The sequence below is a fragment of the Lonchura striata genome, chromosome 13 (genome assembly GCF_046129695.1).
Source record: "Lonchura striata isolate bLonStr1 chromosome 13, bLonStr1.mat, whole genome shotgun sequence".
Classification (NCBI taxonomy): Eukaryota; Metazoa; Chordata; class Aves; order Passeriformes; family Estrildidae; genus Lonchura; species Lonchura striata.
The window spans coordinates 4,619,279-4,639,065 of NC_134615.1; the positions used below are offsets into that span (position 1 = coordinate 4,619,279).

Here is a 19,787-nt window from a genome sequence, read left to right on the forward strand (position 1 = left end):
AACTTTCAAAGCTTTTAAAAGCAGCTGCAGGGATTTACTTCTCAAAAGCAGTGAATCCAGAAGAGCGGCCACTCCTAGTGATCTCCTGCAGCCACTTTTAGAGCTTTATTTTTGTTTTACATGAAGCCTTTTATAGTTTTGAAAGTGGCTGTGGAGTTCAGAAGTGGCTACTATCTGGGATCTATGGCTCTCGAGGAGAGATTCCTTCAGCTGATTTTGAAGTTTTAGAAGCTGGGTTTTCGCTGTGTGTGGCCAGATTTGTTGTTTGCTTAGGACCACACACAAATTTAGTAATTTGTGCTACTGGGCACTTAAAATAATGACATTGTAAGTTCACTACAAGACTCAGTATTGCCATATGTTGCTGTGACAACACCAGGACTAAGCAAAGCACCCATGACCTTCTCGAGCACATTAGGAAAAAGTCTGTTATGTGAGTCCTCATTCTTCTGTTTTCATTATGCCTGTTGACAAATGAGATAAGACACATTGTTCTTCTTACTTTTGCCTGAATATGACTTAAACAGATGTTATTTTCTACCTTTAGGTCTTTTCATATTTAATCACTTCAGTTCTAGGACAAGTTTTTAATGTTTTGGTAAAAAAGAGATTTGTGGTGTGTACAGTATTAGGAAACTGCTCTTGTCTCCTTTCTTAGAAGTGAGATCTTTCAGGTTTTCTGTAATATTAATCTCCTCCTCTCTTTTCTGAGTAAGAGCTCTGTCGAGCAACTTGGTAGTGTTCCCCAAAGGCTGTTTCAGAGATTGTGCTTCCATTCACCAGAGTCGGAATATAAACTGCTAAAGTGAGAGCAGATGCTCTTCAGACTTTGGCAGTAACCACCAGCTAGATGCCTCAAAGACATAGTGAAAGAGGTTTCTTAATACATTGTATGTTCTTATCTCTACTTGAGCTTGGCAGTGTTATAATCCAAAGTTTATTTTAAACTTAAGGGACTAATATTGATCCATTTAAATGGAAGAAGTAACTGAAAGGTAATTCATGCAAAGATATTCATCTACTTCCCACATGCTTCCTTATCCAATTTTGTATCTAGTCATTTTAGGCTGGTAATCATTGCCGTTTGTTCATGTAGGAAGGCAAGGCTGTGACTGTTTCAAATTCTTCTTTGATGCAAAATCAAGAGTGACTATTTCTCAGCATATAATGTATTTCTTTTGTTATTCCACTCGGAATCATAAAACTTTAAACCCTGATCTTTCTACATGACAGCATAGCACAATGAAACATATACTAAGGGTTGGAAAGCTTTCGTGTCTCTTTTTGGGAAGTTGAGGGGCGTAGGTTGATAGGCATCATCCATGTGCATACCAACACCTGACACTTTCTAGGTCTTTAACTTTGTTAGTAGAATGAGGAGTGTTTCTTCAGAGGGCAAGCAAGCTGATTAGACCCATTATTTATTTACAAATAAATAATGCTGAAAAATCCTAGCTTTTCCACATTTTATGGGTTTTATGGGAATGAAACAAGAAAAATAACCTTAATAATTGGTAATTGTTTCACTTTCGTTCATTCATAAACTTAACTAACACAACATTCTTCTTGCTGAGTAAGAATGTTGTGTTAGTTAAGTTTTAGAAGCTAGTTTTTGACATTCTGAGTTTTTGCTGTTTACTGAATGAGGCAACAGGCAACACTTAGTAAAACAGGTTTTTAAGTGTGACAGTTTTCTATAGTCCTTAACCATTTTGTGAAAATAGAGACTCCTCTGCTTTAATTCCCTGATTACAACCTGGCTTCTGAGTGCTGATAAGAACAAGGCTGTACTGCATTTTATGTTAAAAATTAGTGAAAGGTAGCAGGACACAGCAAAGGATGGCATAAAACATGATTATTTTTATAATCCTTTCCTAAATCCTTGGAAAAAAGGAACAGCTGTCTCATGTAATTTTCTGAGAACTTGATGGTCTCTCAAACCTTCACCGGGGGTTCCAAAAGGCATTGCTTTATAACTTCTGAACAATAGAGCATGATACCTTCACTGGCTTAGAATCTGCAGGAGCTTATTAATTCCCACAACTTTTAATTTTAATTGATTTCTTCTACAATCAGGTGATGCCATTTTACTTTTATTAACTCTCCCTAAAATGTCACAACTTGTGGTGAGCCCTAAGTATAAGTTAATTGCTATAATGCAATAATATTTAAGCAGGAGTTTGGCTTCTTGTATTCTTGGACTTCAATGGTTCCTTTCTGTGAAGAACTTTGTGTTCTTCACCCCATTTTTCTACTTCAGTTTTATTGTTACAGAGCACTGACTGAATAGAACACATGTGGCGTTCTAAGAAGTACAGGACTGGTTTGGCCACATGGAATACATTTTGAATACTGTCATCTTGTATCTTCCAAATTATTTTCACTTAAATGCATACAACAGAAATTTATTGGAGAATCAGCCATGATATTTTTATTTCACATTAATTCAGAATTTTCTTAATCTGCATTAAGGAATCAGTCTATAGCATGGTTTTACAAAATGCTATATTTTTGTTACCTAGCATCATTATCAATGTCCTTTGGAAAAAGTGTGTTATACAACATAGCATACATCTGCAATATTTCCCACCACAAACCTAGTTCTGGATTCTCTTGCTGCATATAAATAAATTTTTAGTCTAAAACACACAGAGTGGTGCATGCCAGTTATTATAAAGATTGAAAATGTGCTGATGAATCCAGTTTCTCCTAGTTCAGTAGTTATAAAGCCTAGAGTCTTCCTTATAACAGCTTCAGAGAAGCTTGGCTGGTTAGAAGTGAGCCACTGTTTTTGTCAATATAACAGTTGTATGGTTAGGTTCAACATAACTTATAGATTTACCTTTTTGTTATTTTACATGTAAGATATGTTTTTAATTCTGTCTGATGAAATATTGATCATTGCTCTGCCTTGATTCTTTCTTTGTTCAGCCACTCTAGAATTGCAGGTCTGCTATAAAACTGTATGTTAAAACTTACAGAAATAGCTTATCTGTGTTTTCTATATTCTGAAGTATATTGAATCTACTGTGTGGCATTGCAGTGGCAGCAGTTGTGTCCTTATGTGTATATTTTAAATAAAGAATTTGTGTGCTCTAGAGGGCATTTTATATTGCTAAACCATGTTAAAACCCATAGGGGTACCTTTCATGGAACCAGGCCAGGTGATTTCAGTGTCTATTTAAAGCATTTGTTATTAGTTTAGTCTTTCTGTCATCCTCTTTTTCTGGATTTGTTTGTCAACATTTGTATTCTTGTTTGAATGAAATGAAACTGCCCTATTGATGACTGCTCTTTCATATACAGAGCAGCTCTAACATAAAAGTGTGGTTATTTCTCTGGTTGCTTTACTTTAGAGAGCTTTTATAGCTACTTCAGTTACTGTGGTTGTGTGTTCTGAAATTCTGAGCTCGCTGATTGCCTGTGAATATAATTTTTTGTTTTCACTGCACTTTTTGTTGATGTGATTTAGTTGTTTTCACTGTTGACTTTTAACTTTTTGTCCATAAGTTGATTTGTCTTCAAACTGAAGTTTTCGTTTGAATGTAATTTTTTATTATCAGCATCTGTCTGTCAGGATGACCTCTGTAAATGCCTGTGGACATAATTCTTGATTGTGTTTGGGGATTGCTGAAACACCTACCTGTTCATAAGTGTAGCAGAATGAAGTCATGCATTGTCCTAAGGACTTGCTTAGTCTGTTTGAACTGTACCTACAGTGGAGTTCTCTGGATTCTACTTAGTATTTCTCAGGGAGAAAGAAAAGTCATGTTAGGTATTGTATAATCCAAATTGCAAGTTATTGTGCATGCCAAAAGCATGGACTTCCTCTAGTTTCTGTAAACTTCAGCCTGGCACTCCAGAGATGTGGCAGGTGTAGAGATGTATCCACATTCTGATGTCTGGAATAGTTCCGTAACTTGGGCTTTTTTCATTAGTGTCAAACAAACAATTTGCTAGAAATTGCATTTAGATGAGAAGATGTGTGCTGCTCCCAATTTTCTAACCAATGTCCATAGTTGTGATAGTTGTTTAGGTAGTTGATAGGCTGAGATTGGAGTTCATTGTACATGTTCAATAGAGAATTTGGTTTTATATTCCACCTGAATCAATTGCTAATGTTACTGTAATATAAGATAATTATATTTGATTCACATTTACTATTTCCTTTTCAAAAAAGGTGGGAATATATTCCCATCTTAGTATCAGCAGCAGTGTTGCCAAATAAACATAATCAGTAAATCCTTCAGCAGAATGTTAAACCATATTGTTGTTCTTTCTTTAATAGGTCCATGATTAGACTTCCTGTTTTACAAGATGTCCCAACATGTGTTGGAATGGTAACTTCAGTACCACCTGAGAGCTTGGAGTCTGCCTTTCTGTGAAAGGTAGGGCAGCTTCTGTTCAATATTTTTTTGTGCACTTCCAAGGTTTTCTTTTTATTAATCTTATTGGCTCTGCAACACTACAGAATCTTAGTTATGCTTTTAGCTGTATCACCTTTAGGTGTCAGAACTGATGTTATCAAGCAGTAATTTCTCAAAATAAATATGATTAATTTAGCTATGTTTAAACTATGAGTATTAGTGAAGAAAATGATGCTGTTTCTTCAGGCATCATTTTCCAAGGTTTTACTCCAGCTGAGCTGAGAGCATGACCATTATACTTGGTCTCAGAAATATTTAGAGAATTCAAGTTTTGTTTTCACCATAATTTTATTTTCACTCATTTTTCATTCTGTTTTGTGAATGTAGTGAAGGTGCCATCTTTAAAAGGTCTTGCTATTTCTAGAAGGCAGTTCTGGCCTTCAGGGCCCACCAAAATATGTTACCCAGCCTCAGAATAAGTTTGCATCTGGGAATTGAGTGGCTTAAATTTCCAGGTCTCTGCAAAGGAGAGTGAAATTAAGATCATCATTCTGTGGAGATGCATTCTCTACCAGATTCATTTATAAAGTCTATGGATGTAAAATAAGAGCAATAAAAAGAAAACCTTAGAGAACCATTCAGTATTGCAATAAAGCTGACTTACATTATCCCTGTAGGCAAACTCCATGCTCTAGAGGTGGTGCTAATGTCCCCAGCGCTCAACACATGTTGGAACATCTTTGTGGAGGAGGAAGTCATTGATCAGTGAGCAGCATCTTCAAGGATCCTTTAAGGGGAAAAAAGTAAAAGGTAATATTTTTAAAAATATGTTGGAATGATTGTTCATTATGTTTATTTGGCAATCCTGCTGCTCATACTAAGGTTGTAGTGTTTTCATTTCTTAAAATTACTGACAAACTTTGTAACTTCCTTTAGTCTTTCCTTCTCCCATTGTCAGCCTCCTACATGTTGCTGAGTCTACTGCACACAAGTCCAGAATTTACTATAACTCATTGGCAATTTGATACTTTTATCAGTGGTTGTAAAGCAGAGAGGGTTAATCTGTGGTTTAACCAGTTTTGCAGTCCCTTTTGTGAAATAAGTCAGAGCCAAACACTGAACTGGTATGAAGACATGCTGCTGCTAACCAAAGGGTATTTGTTTTCAAGGAAGTAGCTGCTACACAAAATTGTGCCAGATGAGGTACCACCATCTGTTTGTGCACAATAGTGTAGAAGTGCAGCCTTACTATAAGCTATCATAGACTAAAGCTATTTTGATGAAATTAAGTGACCATATCTGACCTGGTTAAATTTTGCAGTGGTGGATCTGGTGAGGCTCTATTTGGTATTAATGAATGTGGGATGGTGTCCTGATCTTGGCAGGTTTAATTCTAATCCTGGGCACAGACAGATGAAGGTGCTGATATTTTTAAATTCAGGTGATGATCTGTGGTCTACCCTTCTGGTATCCTTTGAATTTCCTGTGTTTTATCCTCTGAATTTCCTCCCTGTGTGACATGCCTATCCTGCCTCCTTAGACAAAGCCTCACATGTAACTAGTCTGCCTGGCATCAGGCTTGTGGTGACAGCTGTGATGCCTGATCTGCTTGTGGTGTCAGAGATGGTTTTTCAGAGGAAAAATATTGTCCAAATGTCTGTTTTGTTCACACAATTTGCTTTAAAGGAACAGAACCACACAGGCAAGTTCTTATACTTGGTATACTTTGAACCCTGTGGATGTGCTGGAGAGTGTGTTCTGTTCCTTGTGAGGACTATGTCTAGGATGCTGGCATCTGTGTGTCATCTCTGACATTCTTACAAGAGTTCTGCTCCATCTCTCTCTTACCTGGTGTACTGTCATAATAGTGTATTTATGTTGTTTAAGTCTGAGGTCTTGTCTTGGTTTACTATTTTGAGTTTAGATCAAGAAATATATTTGTCTACTCTGCATGAAAACAGATAAATCCCCAACTAACAACCTCTATGTTGTTTTCTTAGGGACTCCCATTGGTGTCGTTGCCATACTAGTACTTTGTGGTCTGGTCCTTGTAAAAATCTCTTTTGGTTTTACTCTCTAGTGAGTAACCAAGCACAAAAGTGCATTGAGGCATTTACTGTTATTCATAAAAATAATGAACATATTTTCTAGTCCTCTACACTGTGTTTCTTCTTGAATGTTCCTGGATGTCTTTGGTCATGCTTATTATGCTGTATTTTTTGTTTTGGGAAAACCAAGATGAAGAAGAAAATATCATATAATTGTAATATGTGTTCTCATTTGACACGTTGAGACCTGCCCCAGTTTCAGTTTTCATCCCCTCCTCTGACTTTAGTATTTTCCTCACACTGTTCAATTGCTGCAGCACAGATTACTGGGATTATAGAGTAGGATGTGGAGCTGCTGTTCTCAAAGGCTTTGTCCTTCAGTGCCTCTTTTTAATAACTTCAGCACCCGCCCTTCTTTTAGAATACACATCAAATGGCACAAAAATTATCTTAAAGTTGATTCATTTAAAGAGGAGGAATTAAACATCAAGCATTGGACATTGTCTTTGCTTAACACGTTGAGATTTTGCTTTCTTCTAAAAGAAGGTAGGTGATACACAGTTTAGTTACAGAAGAGGGCAAGGAAGCAATTAATTGTAGTGCCTTACATTCCTTCAGAGTTGACGGTCTTTCTGTCCTCTATGATCAAGCTGCAAGCTTTCCTTGCTGTGGGAATGCCAAGTGTTCTCTGCTCCTAGATGCACTGTTTATGCTTCCATGCTTTGTGGCAACTCCGTCCATTTTCCAGGCCTCCACATACCTGTGCAGAATGTTGTTTGGTGACTAGCTGGGTTCTGTTAGAGACAAACCACTAAGGGTAATAAAAAAGACTCTTTATGGATGATTAATAGCTGCCTTTCAGCTGTTTAATTATCTACCTTAGGAACAGAATTTTGGAAACTGGATTGTCTAGTTATATATACCTTAGGACAGACCTCTTCTCAAAGTAGTTCTTCTTTTCTCCAAAAAGCATGAATTCTGAGCAAGTTTCCAGACTTACCCACTGGTTGAGACTTTATAGAGAAGTGGAAGCTTTTTGCTGGTCAATCTTACATGACCTCCATCAAAAAACATGAGTTATATATTTGTATAGTTAGGGTTAAGTAAAATGCTTGAGAAATTATTTCTCTACTTGATGAATTTTTTTTGTCCTGCCCCAAATCCTTTGGACTTGCATATAAAAGCTTTAAGTCAGCACATAAAATAGGATGAGACTATGGCCAGGGATTTTGTATGGATGCATACAAAATGCATCTGGCTCTGATGTGTATTTTATAACTACACCAAGATAACCCTCTAGAGTAGAGTTATTTTGCTTGTTTCCCTTTGACAAGAATGAAGTGTATTAAAATTAGAAACTAAAAGTTCAAAATAAACAAAAAGGTTGCTTTTCCCAAGTATGTAGTTAAGTTGTGGAACTCCTTGTTTTACAATGCTGCAAATTCAAATAATTACTTGAAAAATTAACGGAAAAAACATTCCATCCTGAACTAATAAACAGATAAGATGCTCTTAGGACAGACCAGGGCATAATTTTGCTGCACAGTGAGCACTACACACTTTTTGTTTTAACAATCTTTTAGCAGCATCTCCTAATACTACTGTTAGAGAAAGGACGATGGACTCTGTTACCCAGAGTAGGGTTTATTTAACTTTTTATACAGTTACGTAAATACATAAGTGTTTGTTGTAGTATAGTTTGTACTGAAAGAGTTAAAACCACTATAGTTCCTGAAATACTTTGGTTTTGTGCTTGTGCATTCACACTACAAAGCTTAAAAGTCTCAGCTGAATCTTACTTTGCTAAAATAGTTTGGTTGGCATTTACTTTGGAGGGGGCAGGAAAAGACAATACTAAAAATTGTGTAGCATTTTATTCCGCATTTTTATTCTTTTAGGTTACATTGCATGGCTGGTTATGTTTTTTCCCTGCTGTGTCTTGCACTGAACATGGTATGTATTTTGAGGATTTTAATCTCTAAGTTTGGAATTTATTTGAAAAAAATAACCAATGTTTGAGCAGTTTGTCAGCTTCACAAAATGTTTCCTGGTCTATCAGCCCAAGGTGGGTAATCCTGAAGAAGTGTAGGACAAACACTACTCCCAGCAGATAGGGAGTTCTCAAGAAGTGTGGGAAATGAATTTGTAGAGAATTCTCAAAGCCTGACAGAAGGCTCACACAGTGTTCATCTGTATGTAAACCTTGAGATAAGAAATGCTGACTTAGAAATGCCATGGAATAGGACAGACATGGTTGAGAGAGAAATGGAACTAGAAACAAGTTTCAAAGGATGGCCTTGCAAATGAGACTGGATACTTTGGAGAAAGAGAACTATGAAAGATGGATTGTAGTAGAACCCATGATGGGTAATTTTAGAATAATTGGCTTTAAGGCATTTACAGCATGGTGTGGCAAAAGCTGATAGGCCAAGAAACACTTACAATGTATTGTAATTAGGAAATAGTTTGCTTCTGATTGTGATGGCATGAATTATGACACCTGCATTGTCTCACCCTTCTCATGAGACTGAAAATGGAATAAGAGTTTTTAAAACACCTCTCAGTTGCCTCATCTCTGGGTCAGAAAAGGACCTAATCTGACAAAGGAGGTTTCCAGTTTGTCCAGAAATCTACTTATGAGTTAGTTCTTAAGCTCTGGGAGGAGGAATTTTTTTTTACAAACAAGCTTATTGAAGTAAGGAATGTAGGGCTTTCCATTACAAACTGACAAAAAGTCACTCTCTCTAACAAAGTCATTGTTCCCCATGAAGGTGCACTGGAAGTGTTGAGAGGGATCAGAAACTGGTTTGCAAAACCTTTCCTAGCTGAGGGTGGTTTGGAGCTGTGGGTTCTGTCTTGGCCATCTGCCCCTCACACAGGGCTGCTGGTCTGTACCTGCTGCAGAGAGCTGTGCACCAAATCTCAAAGCACTTGGCAGGGATTTGTGTTTGGCAGGAAACACTCCCTGGCCTGGGGCTTTCCTGAACAGCTCTGGGTTACAGGTTCCTCAGAGGTGCCTGCTCCAACCACTTCCTTTGGGTTGGCTCTTTTTGTCAAGGTAGCAACTAAAGTTTCGTAGTTTCTCCTTTCCACATATTGTCTTCTGGCAGCAGACTAGCTTAGCAGTACAGCAAGTCAACATTGATGAAATTATTTATGCATTTAGTTAGACTTAAATTGAAGCTTTTATTCAAGGGACTGGATCCAGAAGATTGCAGCTAAAATTATCTTATTGTTTCCTTTGCCTGGGATCGCTGAGTTATCTTGCACCCCTAGGAATCTCTGATTATCAAAAATGGAGTTGCTGTTTGCCCTGCCACTGATGAACAAGCTCTGCCTTCATTTTTTTAGTACTGAAAGTCTGTCCAGGGCACTGGTAGCCCCCCACCAACACAACCCCAGGGTATTCTGAACCTAACCAACCACCTTAATCTTTTCCTCTCCTATGTTCCGTCCCTCATTCTCTAGCTTAATATTTAGAGTTGAGTTTTCCCCTTGATAGCACTAGGAATGCAGTATTGATGGATGGCTTTGTGGGCTGAGGACACTGCTCTGAGGTTGGGAGAAGTGAGTTCAGTATTTGCCATTTGTGCTTCTCAGGATGTCAAGGCCCCTTAGTACAGTAGAGTTGTTCCCCCTCCCTGTTTTGTCAGCCTGGGACTGCTCGGTTTAGAATTATTAATGCATGGGATTTAGAATTATTAATACACAGTATTTAGAATTACTAATACACAAAGTTCCAGTTGCTTTCTCTTGATTTCATATCCTTCTTTCTGTAGAGACCACACAAGCTGAGTCTTTAGTTTCAGAAGGTGAGCTGCTCTCCCCCTCACCCCATTTTTATCAGCTTGTAATTTCCTATATGTTGTTCCTATATAATGCAAGTTCCTGTATATTGTAACAGTGTCTACTTAACCAGTCGTGTTTAGTTGTACAGAGATTAAGGTGTTTGAAATGTTTCACTGCTACATCTACAGCAGCACTATAAAATTATCAGTTTCCCTTATGTTGGTGAAATGAAGGAATAGAATTATTTGTTAGAGAATTGAATAGTTTGGGAGGCTGCAGGATTTGAAGTGGTTGTGTTTCCAATATATTGCCTGATGGGGAAGCTTGCAGGGGGACTGAGGCACAAAGCTGTGGTGGTTCTTTTGGGATAACATAGGAGGGGGCTTGAGCCTCAATTGTAGATGCAGTCCAAGGCACGGCCCAACACTTTCTGGGATGTGGGCAGGAGAGAGCTGGGTAGATCTGACCAGATTCTTCTTTGCTGCATTTTCCTAGATCTGATGGTGTTAAGTGAGGTTAAGCAATAATTTAAATAATGACTGAGATTGGAGGGGGATGGACTTTGCTTTCTATTTCGTGGCATGCAAGCCAGCTGTAATGGCAGAAGGGGTCTGGATCTAACAAGACTGGTTCCAGTTGGATCTTGGGCCAATATTTTTTGCACAGAATTTAAAATTCAAGAATTTGCTCCTGGTGTTAGGCTGACAGGCATGTGTGCTTTTTGCATTTCTGACCTGTGGTTAGGGCAAATAGGCACCAATTGTGCACCCTCCCAGTGCTGCTCTTGAAGGACAACCAGACCCTAAATCTGAGCTGTTTAACTGCTTAAAGCCAGTTCTTCAAGGTTTTTTTGTTTTGAGTGTAAACGTAAAGAGATTTTATACAGCACTTAATAATTTATCGCATCAATAATCAGAGTCAGACCTGATGTTTTACAAATAATTTTTTTATCTTTGATCTCAATCCTGTCAGTCCTCTTATAGTATAAATTATTGAAGTAACTTTTTGATTCTTTGAAAGCCTATCTGCAAAGACAGTATTTTTCTTCTGCTTCCCAAATAGGGCAGTAGTCTCCTTATGATTTGTTTTGGTTTTTGATCAATAAAATATAATTAAGCTTCTAAAGTGCAGCAAAACCAGTGACTTTTCAGATAGCTAAGCAGATGATAGCAGAATTTTCACTTCTTGAGACCTAAAAAGTTTTCAGTTACAAGGTTTAGGTGCTTTTATATTTGTAAAAAACAATCTTGTGCTACTGACACATATGCCAATATCAGAATAATATTGCTGAACGTTTTTTCCCTCAAGGTTTTTGGAACTTGTATCTAAGTTCTGACTTTGCAGTAACTCTGTTGCAATATCAAAAAATTTAAAATATAATATAGTTTATTTGTAAGAAAATATCCTAACACACTTCTTTGCATGCTCATACACTGTAGATCTTGATTAAATTCTGATTGAACCAGGGTTTGCTATTAAAGCTTAAAGACATGTAATTTAGTATTAACACGTAGGTTAATTTTTTAGAATTTATTGTGTTGTTCTGTAATGCTTGGCAGATTCAGAACTTGGAATTTGAGTACAAATCTGTCCCTCATTTTCTCACGTAGGATAGTGTGACTCTTTAGTAGCATCAGATGCCTCTGAGGTTGTACTGTGACTGAGTTCTGCCAGAAAGAATTGAAGTTTTCTTTCAATCAGTCATCAATTCTTGATTGTCTTGTACAGTTCAGGTGTAATAGAGATCTGGAAAGAGCATTTGAATAAAGAGTACAACCTTAGTTTTGTCTTTAACAATATCAAAACTTGAATTCAGCTGGAGAGATGGGTTAAAATTATAGCTTGGAGCATTGCTTTGCTCCAGCTCAATTTTTTTTTTTTTTTTTTTTTAAATTTTTTGTTAACCTTAATGATGTTTTTATCATAGCTCTAGGAAAAGTTCAAAATTACACTGCCAAAGTAATTTTAAAGACTTGAGGCATATACTTCTTATCCAAAATGTCTAAATTTAATAAATATATTATTTAAAAGCAAGCAACTCTTTTCAAATTCCACATATGATACTTTTGATCACAAGACTGCAAGTTAAGATTACCACATCATCAAACTTAAAGCACATTGAGATGATCACCTAAAAATCAGCAAGAAGTTAAACTTTTTAAAAACAAAAGACAGACAGGGGAAAGCACTCTGTTGATAGAAGTAAGTTGTTTGTTTGTTTTTTAATCCTAATTTTCTTCATGGTGTCTGCACATATTTAAATGAATGTATTGTAAAGATCAAATGGTGCAATTAAGACCAGAGTTCAGAATGCTAGGGCCTAAATAAAAACATCAGTAGATGAAGCCCACTGTCAAATAACTTGGTTAGAAAGATGAGTAATAACAAGGATATTTGTGTTTTGTGATATAATTAACTATGTTTAGTAGACTATATATGTGTATCTATACATTTCTTAAAAGTATAAATCATATTTCTGTTCCACATCATTATCACTCTAGGGAATCTTGAAAAGAGGAGGAGTAGCCTTTTCCTATTAACACTGAGAAAAGTAATTAAGCAGACTAGAAGAATATGTTAGGAATTTCTCTTTTAGAGAGAAGTGTTATTTTCCTTTGATGGCAGACAGGATTCCAGTATGCATTTTATAAATGAGACTGGATGATCTTTTATATATTTCATTTTATGAAATTTATAAATGAGAGCAGATCTCAGGAGGAGAAGTGGCAGTCAAGAAAAAAAGACAAAACTAAGACTTTAATACAGAAACATATGAAAATTAACAGTTGCCAGCCCTGTGCTTACATTCAGTTTCTATTTGGTATTTTTTCTGAGTAGAAGAAAGCAAAAAAGAGACGGGCTCTAAGCAGTGGTATCACAACATCTCATAGGTCAGTGGATTCAGCACAGTGGTGTGAGCAGCTGTGTATGAAAGTATAAGCAGACCAGGATTACCAAGCATGGATGAAATTGGTAATTTTCCCACCCTTGCCCCAAGTGCAATCCAAGTATTTAAGGAGTGTGCCAAATCTTCATGTAGTATGCAGCTTTGGAATGCACCCTGCTTCTGACATCCCAGGCTAACAGGGTTTAACTAATGTAATTTAGAGTAGGGAAGACGTGATGATGCTTCTACACATGATGGATCGTGTGAATGACAAGATGACTTTTTAAAAGTCTTTTTGTAGTCTGGTTTCTTGATGCTAATTCATTTGGGGGGAAATTGTATTCTTTTCCCCTTATCCTGTTTTCCAAAGAATTTTAGCCTTAAGTGATTGAATATTCCATTTGCCGTTTTTCTTTCCCTTCAGGTCACTTTTGAATTGACTGATAAATCAGGAGCTAGATAGAGCCCCCTCTGTGTGCCTGAGTTGAGGGGGAAATAAACCCATTTTTTTCTTATTCTTTGCTCTTCTGCCTGGTTGGCTGCCAGTGAGCTCTCTGGCACAGACTGGCCAGGCTCAAGGTCCCTGACTGTGCTCAGCTGGCATGCTGGACAAATATGGACTGGGAGATGTGCCAGGGGATGATCTCAGATGTAGGAGAGGTGTCACAGTATTGTGCAGTAATAAGGAATATGGAAGCACATATGCAGGAGGACAGGGATCTTGGAACCACTCTAGTCTCTTGCTCACAGCTGAATCAACATTCAGTTTAGACTGGGTTGTTTAGGATATTAATTGGCCAAGTCTTAAAGACTTGAGAGGTGGAACAGTCTGCACCTTGTTTGTGCAAAGTGTTCCATTATTTCTTCATGAAAGAGTTCTCCCCTATATCCAGTCAGAAAGAGCTGTTTCAATTTATGAATTTATTTTTCATTCTTCTTCCGGGCAAACTTAATAAAGGGTCTGGCTCTATCTTCTCAATAAACTCTCCTTTAAGTCTTCTTAGTCCAAGAAAAAGAACCCTCAGGTTCTCCTCATGTAGGTTGTGTGCTGCAACCCCATGACCATCTTGCTGACTTTTTCCTGGATTCAATTTTTTTCAAGCTTTTCTTGTGCTGGGTGACCCAAAGGTGCAGGGTTGTTCATGTGGGCTGAGTGAAGAGGAGGAGTTGCTTCCCTAGGTGGGTTGGTTACCACTGATTTATTGTTTTGCTGTAGGTGCAGCCCATGGGTGCCAGGGTGCAGAGCTGGAACCTGGGTAACCTGCTGGTCTCCAGGCTCTCCATGCATCCCATCAGGGCTGCTGACCCCAGCCCATGGCATTCCAGTGGGTCCAGCCCAGGCACAGGGATTTGCACTTGTCCTTCAAGAGTTCCATGAAGTTCCTCTCGTTTCACTCGCCAGGTCCTTTCCCTGTGCACTGCTCAGGGTGGTGCCATCTGCAGGCTTGGTATGAGGACTTTGTTTCTTACCCCTGAGGTCCCTGAGACACCCATTAAAAAGGGGAAGTCCCGGGGCAGATTCCTGAGGGGGACTCTCTGATTTCTGGGTCGTTTCCTAGACTTGGGAATATTATATTGAGGGATTTTAGGAGAAGGTAATTACTGGGATATCGCAGAGGCTGATGAAGGACAAGATCAGCAGAGGCTGATTAAGGCATCAAGTATCTCAGAGATACTTGGTTCATAGATGATGGTTGAATTTCTGAAGAGTTAAAGGGACAAGAAAAGTCCTGTAATGGTTGACTTTACTTAGAATAAAATTTTTTGAGATTAGAAAGACCTTTATTGTGAAAAAACCCAAGATGGCAACAGTTCTTACTATAAAAGGAGTGTGCGTGTTTTCAGAGAAGCTGGGTAGCTGAAGTTACACTCAAATTCAAAGAACTATAACAATTACACATTCTCAACCTTACCTAGAATAAGGCAGAATTTTCCATCTCCAGGCCTCCTTTCTGGGTAGTAGTTAATTAAATGTCCCTTCTTACTTGGATTTTATCTTTCAGACTAGGGTTTTCTGACTGATGGCTTTGCTTACACGTGTTTGCGTAGTAAAATGGTGCGTGCTCAAATATTGCCGGTCTGACTTGGAGGAATTGCTCCTGCCTGTAGGAATCATCCTCCCAACTTCAAGGACTTCATTTGCCTGGGTGGCAGTTGCAGCGTGGGGATTTAATGTGTGTGTCTGCTTGCCATTAGTCGTTCAGCTTTCAGCAACCCAAGCGCAGCTCCAGCTCTATTACACAGGACAAATTGGGCACCGAGAAAGGTTTAATTTATTTTTTCCCCATGATAAAGCAAAAATTAGTTAAAAATCATATATACATCTTGCTGAAATCCTTACGGTAACGTGTAAAGATAGGGGGTCAGTGATTAAGTTATTTTAAGAGGTAACGACTTCAAAGAATCCCTAAAATGAGCAGCAGCGGTAGCCAGAGTAGAGAACCGTGCTGGGGAGGCGCGGCTTGGGAGCGCACCGGGGCTGGAATGGGAGATTCCGGCGGGACGGGATGCGCGGGGAGGGCAGATCCCGCTGGATTGGGAGCCGGGGGAAGGGAAGGGGCAGATCCCCCTGGACTGGGAGCCAAGGGAAGGGGCAGATCCCCTTGGACTGGGAGCCAAGGGAAGGGGCAGATCCCGCTGGATTGGGAGCTGGGGGAAGGGAATGGAAGGGGCAGATCCCGCTGGATTGGGAGCCGGGGGAAGGGAAGGGGCAGATCCCCTTGGACTGGGAGCCAAGGGAAGGGGCAGATCCCACTGGATTGGGAGCCGGGGGAAGGGAAGTACGGAGCAGGTGCCGCTCCCCCTGGCTGCAGCCCTGCTCCACTCCCGCTGCCACCCGCACTCATTTCTCGTTTCTCCCACATTCTTTTGGATGTGGGACGGTTTCTTGCTCTCCAATTTAGCCAGGGGAAAGGAGGAATGCCTCGCCAAGCCAACACTCGCTCTCGCGCAGCTGAGTTCGGTGTTTGCTCTGGGACCCCTCCCCAAAGAAGGATTCCCCTTGCAGCTGGCTCTGTAGGAGGCACTGACCAAACGAGGCACCAATTTCTGTGTTTTGCATAACCATTCCTGTGTCCCCACCAAACTGCTCTTGAAAGTCTTGTGTCCATTCAATGGAAAACTGACTCAGCAGATTTATTCTTTTTTTCCTGTGTGAAATATACTTATCTATGCGTGAACACAGAGAGTTTTCTACCCAGAAAATTGTCCTGCTGGGACCACATGTGTCTTTGTAGGACTCTAGTTTAAATAAGTACATATATTCATATACCTACAAATTTATTTCAAATACTTAGTGATTATTTTGATGAATTTAGGAGTCCTTAAGTGTTACCCATATTATTTTTTTTCTGTAGTTTGGATGTTTTTTAAATATATAAATGCATTAGACTGTAGACTGCTTTTTTTATAAACTCAGCACGAAGTATCAAATGTCCAGGTAGCCATGAATATGTATTGGGGGGACAGCTGGTGTTTCTAAACAACTCTTTTTGATATTACTTTATTTCTTTGCCTTCAATTAATAGGTGGTTTTTTTCCCCTAAGGAATTTCTGTTATCGGTACTATGCCAATGGTGTAGGCTCAAGGATGCAACAGAATGCTTTGGGTTGCACCCTCACCTGCTCGACACTGAAACTCATCTGCACTAATGCTTCTGAAAATAAAGGAATTGTTTTTTCTGTGTAGAACAACTGAGAATTCAGATTGTCTCATACTCTGACATGCCTTGGTTTAATGTGCCAGACTAAATTTCAGCAAAGTTCCTAAGTGCTTTAAAGAGTTCAGGAAATTCTCTGATTTCTCTTTTAAACTTGTAGAGTTGCATCTTTTCAGGGGTTCAGGAATGTGTGACCAAAGCCACATAAATACACTGTCATGGATTTTTCTATGCAGGAAAATGAAGTAGTGATGTAAAGTCCTTTAGAGCTTTGTTTGTGTTCTGGGTTTTTTTTCCTCTGAGGGGGGTAAGCTAATTCTGTTTTGTTTTGTTTTTTGCTTTAGCTAAAAAACTAGGAATTACTGATGTGCCAGCTGAGGTGGTTACTTTTATTTCCCACGCAACACAGAGCAGATTGAGGACAGTGATAGAGAAGGTGACGGTGATAACCCAGCACCGGATGGAGTCGTACAAAGTAAGTGTGCCCAGGGCAGGTGTGCTCACAGCCACGTCCTGCTCCATGCTGCACTGCTGCCCTCACTGCAGCTGGCTGCTCAGAACCTCTGCTGGCATGGCACAGCCTGCCTGCCTGCCCATCTTCTCCTCTCAGGGGAATTTGGGTGTGGAGTTGTTTCTGTCCTTCTGTGCTGAAGTGTCTGGAGCACGTGCTAAGGTATTTCTGCTCGTGGGTTGTGACTAAGACTTGATTCCTGATAGCTCCTTTTTGTCCAGGGTATCCAGGAATTGCCTCAAAATTGCTTTGGTATTTAAGAATCTATACTAACTTTTCTGGATGTCAGAAATATTAATATTTTACAAAAGCTGCCAGTATCTGCCTTAGCAACTAAAGAATTCAGCTGTAAATTCTTCACTGATTTTTTTGTTCGTGATTTTATTCCTGAAGAAAACTGAAACAATTTTGATATCTCAGACCAGGGGGAAATTTAAATAAAGATCTACAAATTAGTTTGAAATTCAAATGAGTCAAACATCTTTCCTGATATATTTGAAATATCTTTTCCAGTAGAAGTAAGATGCTTGTTAGTTATTACAATTGTTAAACTGGTGTCAAGGAAGATGGCAATAACTAGTTGTGCATTTCATTAGCATATATATATATACATTGGATAGCTCTGGTTTACTCTGTTCCTTGGTTTTGTGGCGTACTTCTTTGTATTCCTGGAGTGGCAGTCTAGTCAAACAGCTTTGGACTGTGTCTTAGCCTACCTATTTCCCAAACCTGTGGCCCCCATGACCTGAGTCATGGTTGGATTAATTCTATGTAATATTTGCAAAAATAATAATCTCTGGGGTCTGTGATGATAATCAATGTCATTGTGATAGAAAAATTGATTAAAAAATAAAGGCCATTCTTCCTGGTTGTTATGCACACTTAGATCTTTCATTGCAATCGATGGATATATTCTACTATATTGGATTAAAAGTAAAATAGACTTGTTTCTGTTCAGTATTCTTTATAATTTTCAGAAGTGTTGAGTTCCCCCTTCCTTTTCTCTAGGATGGTGTCTGTGAAGAAAACAATTTTAGTCCATATTAAGCCAAAGAAGAATTTAAAAGTGTCTTAAAAGATCCTTAGGAAAAAAAATAGTGTTGTCTCTGACTGAAATGTAGCATTGTCACTGTATTCTGTATTTTTATTAATTAATGCTATTCTTTGATTTCATAGCATGGTAGTCAGAAAGGAGAACATAAAGTAGATAAATGGGATGAAAGTAATATGGAAGAAGTCTTACTGTTCTGACTGACATTCTGAATGTTGTCCATGTGGTTCATGCCATAAACTCTCCTGGATTCTCTGTGCTAGAAAAACTATCCTGCTCTTAGTTGTCATAAGCTTCTGTTTTAGTTGGAGTTAGAGGCTTATTCTCAACTGAGTTTTTAGCTTTAATGCTTTTATAATGCTGCTTCTTGAGAAAGTCTGTTACTAGTTCAAGATTAGTACAAATGTAAGAATTAGAGGTTATGAGCCTCGTTATAAAATATAGCTAGGATTATTCATTTACAAAGTTAAGCATTTTAGATGTTTTCCATCATTAAGTCAGTTGGTTTTACTTTTTTAACTCTTTCATGTATCTGGTGCTCATAAATCAATTCTTGATCTTTTAAATTTCTTAGATGTTAATTAAATTATCAGATTCTCTCTGCGTTATTAACCATAGGCTGGCTTCATTTCCTAGAGCCTAAAAAATGATCATTTTATTATTAGTGCAATGGAAAGATTTTAATGTGTAACACCTGCAGTCTCTAAATGCATGGTCTTGCTGAAGTGGCTGTTTTTCTGAAGGCCTGTCCCTGTTTTACAGGATGATGAGTGGTATGAACAAGCCACGGATGTCCGATCACAGCTGAAGTTCTTTGAGCAGTTGGAGCGTTTGGAAAAGCAAAGGAAAGATGAACAAGAGAGGGAGATTTTGCTGAAGGCTGCCAAGGTATCACTTTCACTGCTTTTTAACTACTTATCAATCCATAGCCTTCAAACAATTATTTAATTTTGTGATATGTGTTTCCTAAGCACATTTTGTTTCTTACAATAAGAAAGGTGCTATTGGTGTGACAGCACACCTTGAACTCATGGTCAGGCTCTGGTCTGGGCTGACTCCAGACTCCCCTGACTGGGATGGCTCTGTCTGTTCCACATACAGCTCCGAATTTGATGAGTTCTTGGGAATACAGGAGACAGTGGCTAACACTTTGAAAATAATTATGTGAAATGCTTTTTACAATTGCCTGTGAAACTTAATATATGCCAAGGGTTTCTGTGCCACTGGAGAATCATAGCTGACACTTCTGGTCTTTAAACAAATTCAGTAAACTCTGATTATTTTTTTAGAGGCTTTTTACTTCTTAGGTTTTTAGACTTTGTTTTTAAACAGTTTTGTTCATTTGTTCATCTTCATTTAAATGTGTTCCAGTTGCTTCTGAATAACTGCAGTATTTGATTGATTCATGCCTGTCTTCAGTTAACTGCCCATTCTCAGGACTTACTCCTGTGTAGCTTTAATTCCAGAGACTGAGT

The 19,787-nt window shown here is 38.5% G+C and overlaps 1 protein-coding gene across 1 annotated transcript in view; it reads left to right on the forward strand.

The window, feature by feature from the left end:
- Positions 1–19,787, forward strand: part of LOC110473819 (transcription initiation factor TFIID subunit 4) — a 146,214-nt gene that overhangs the window by 46,397 nt on the left and 80,030 nt on the right. Inside the window, exons 11-12 of the mRNA XM_031505873.2 lie at positions 17,095–17,225; positions 19,075–19,200. Coding sequence (XP_031361733.1) covers positions 17,095–17,225; positions 19,075–19,200 — 257 coding nt within the window. The remainder of the gene's footprint in view (positions 1–17,094; positions 17,226–19,074; positions 19,201–19,787) is intronic.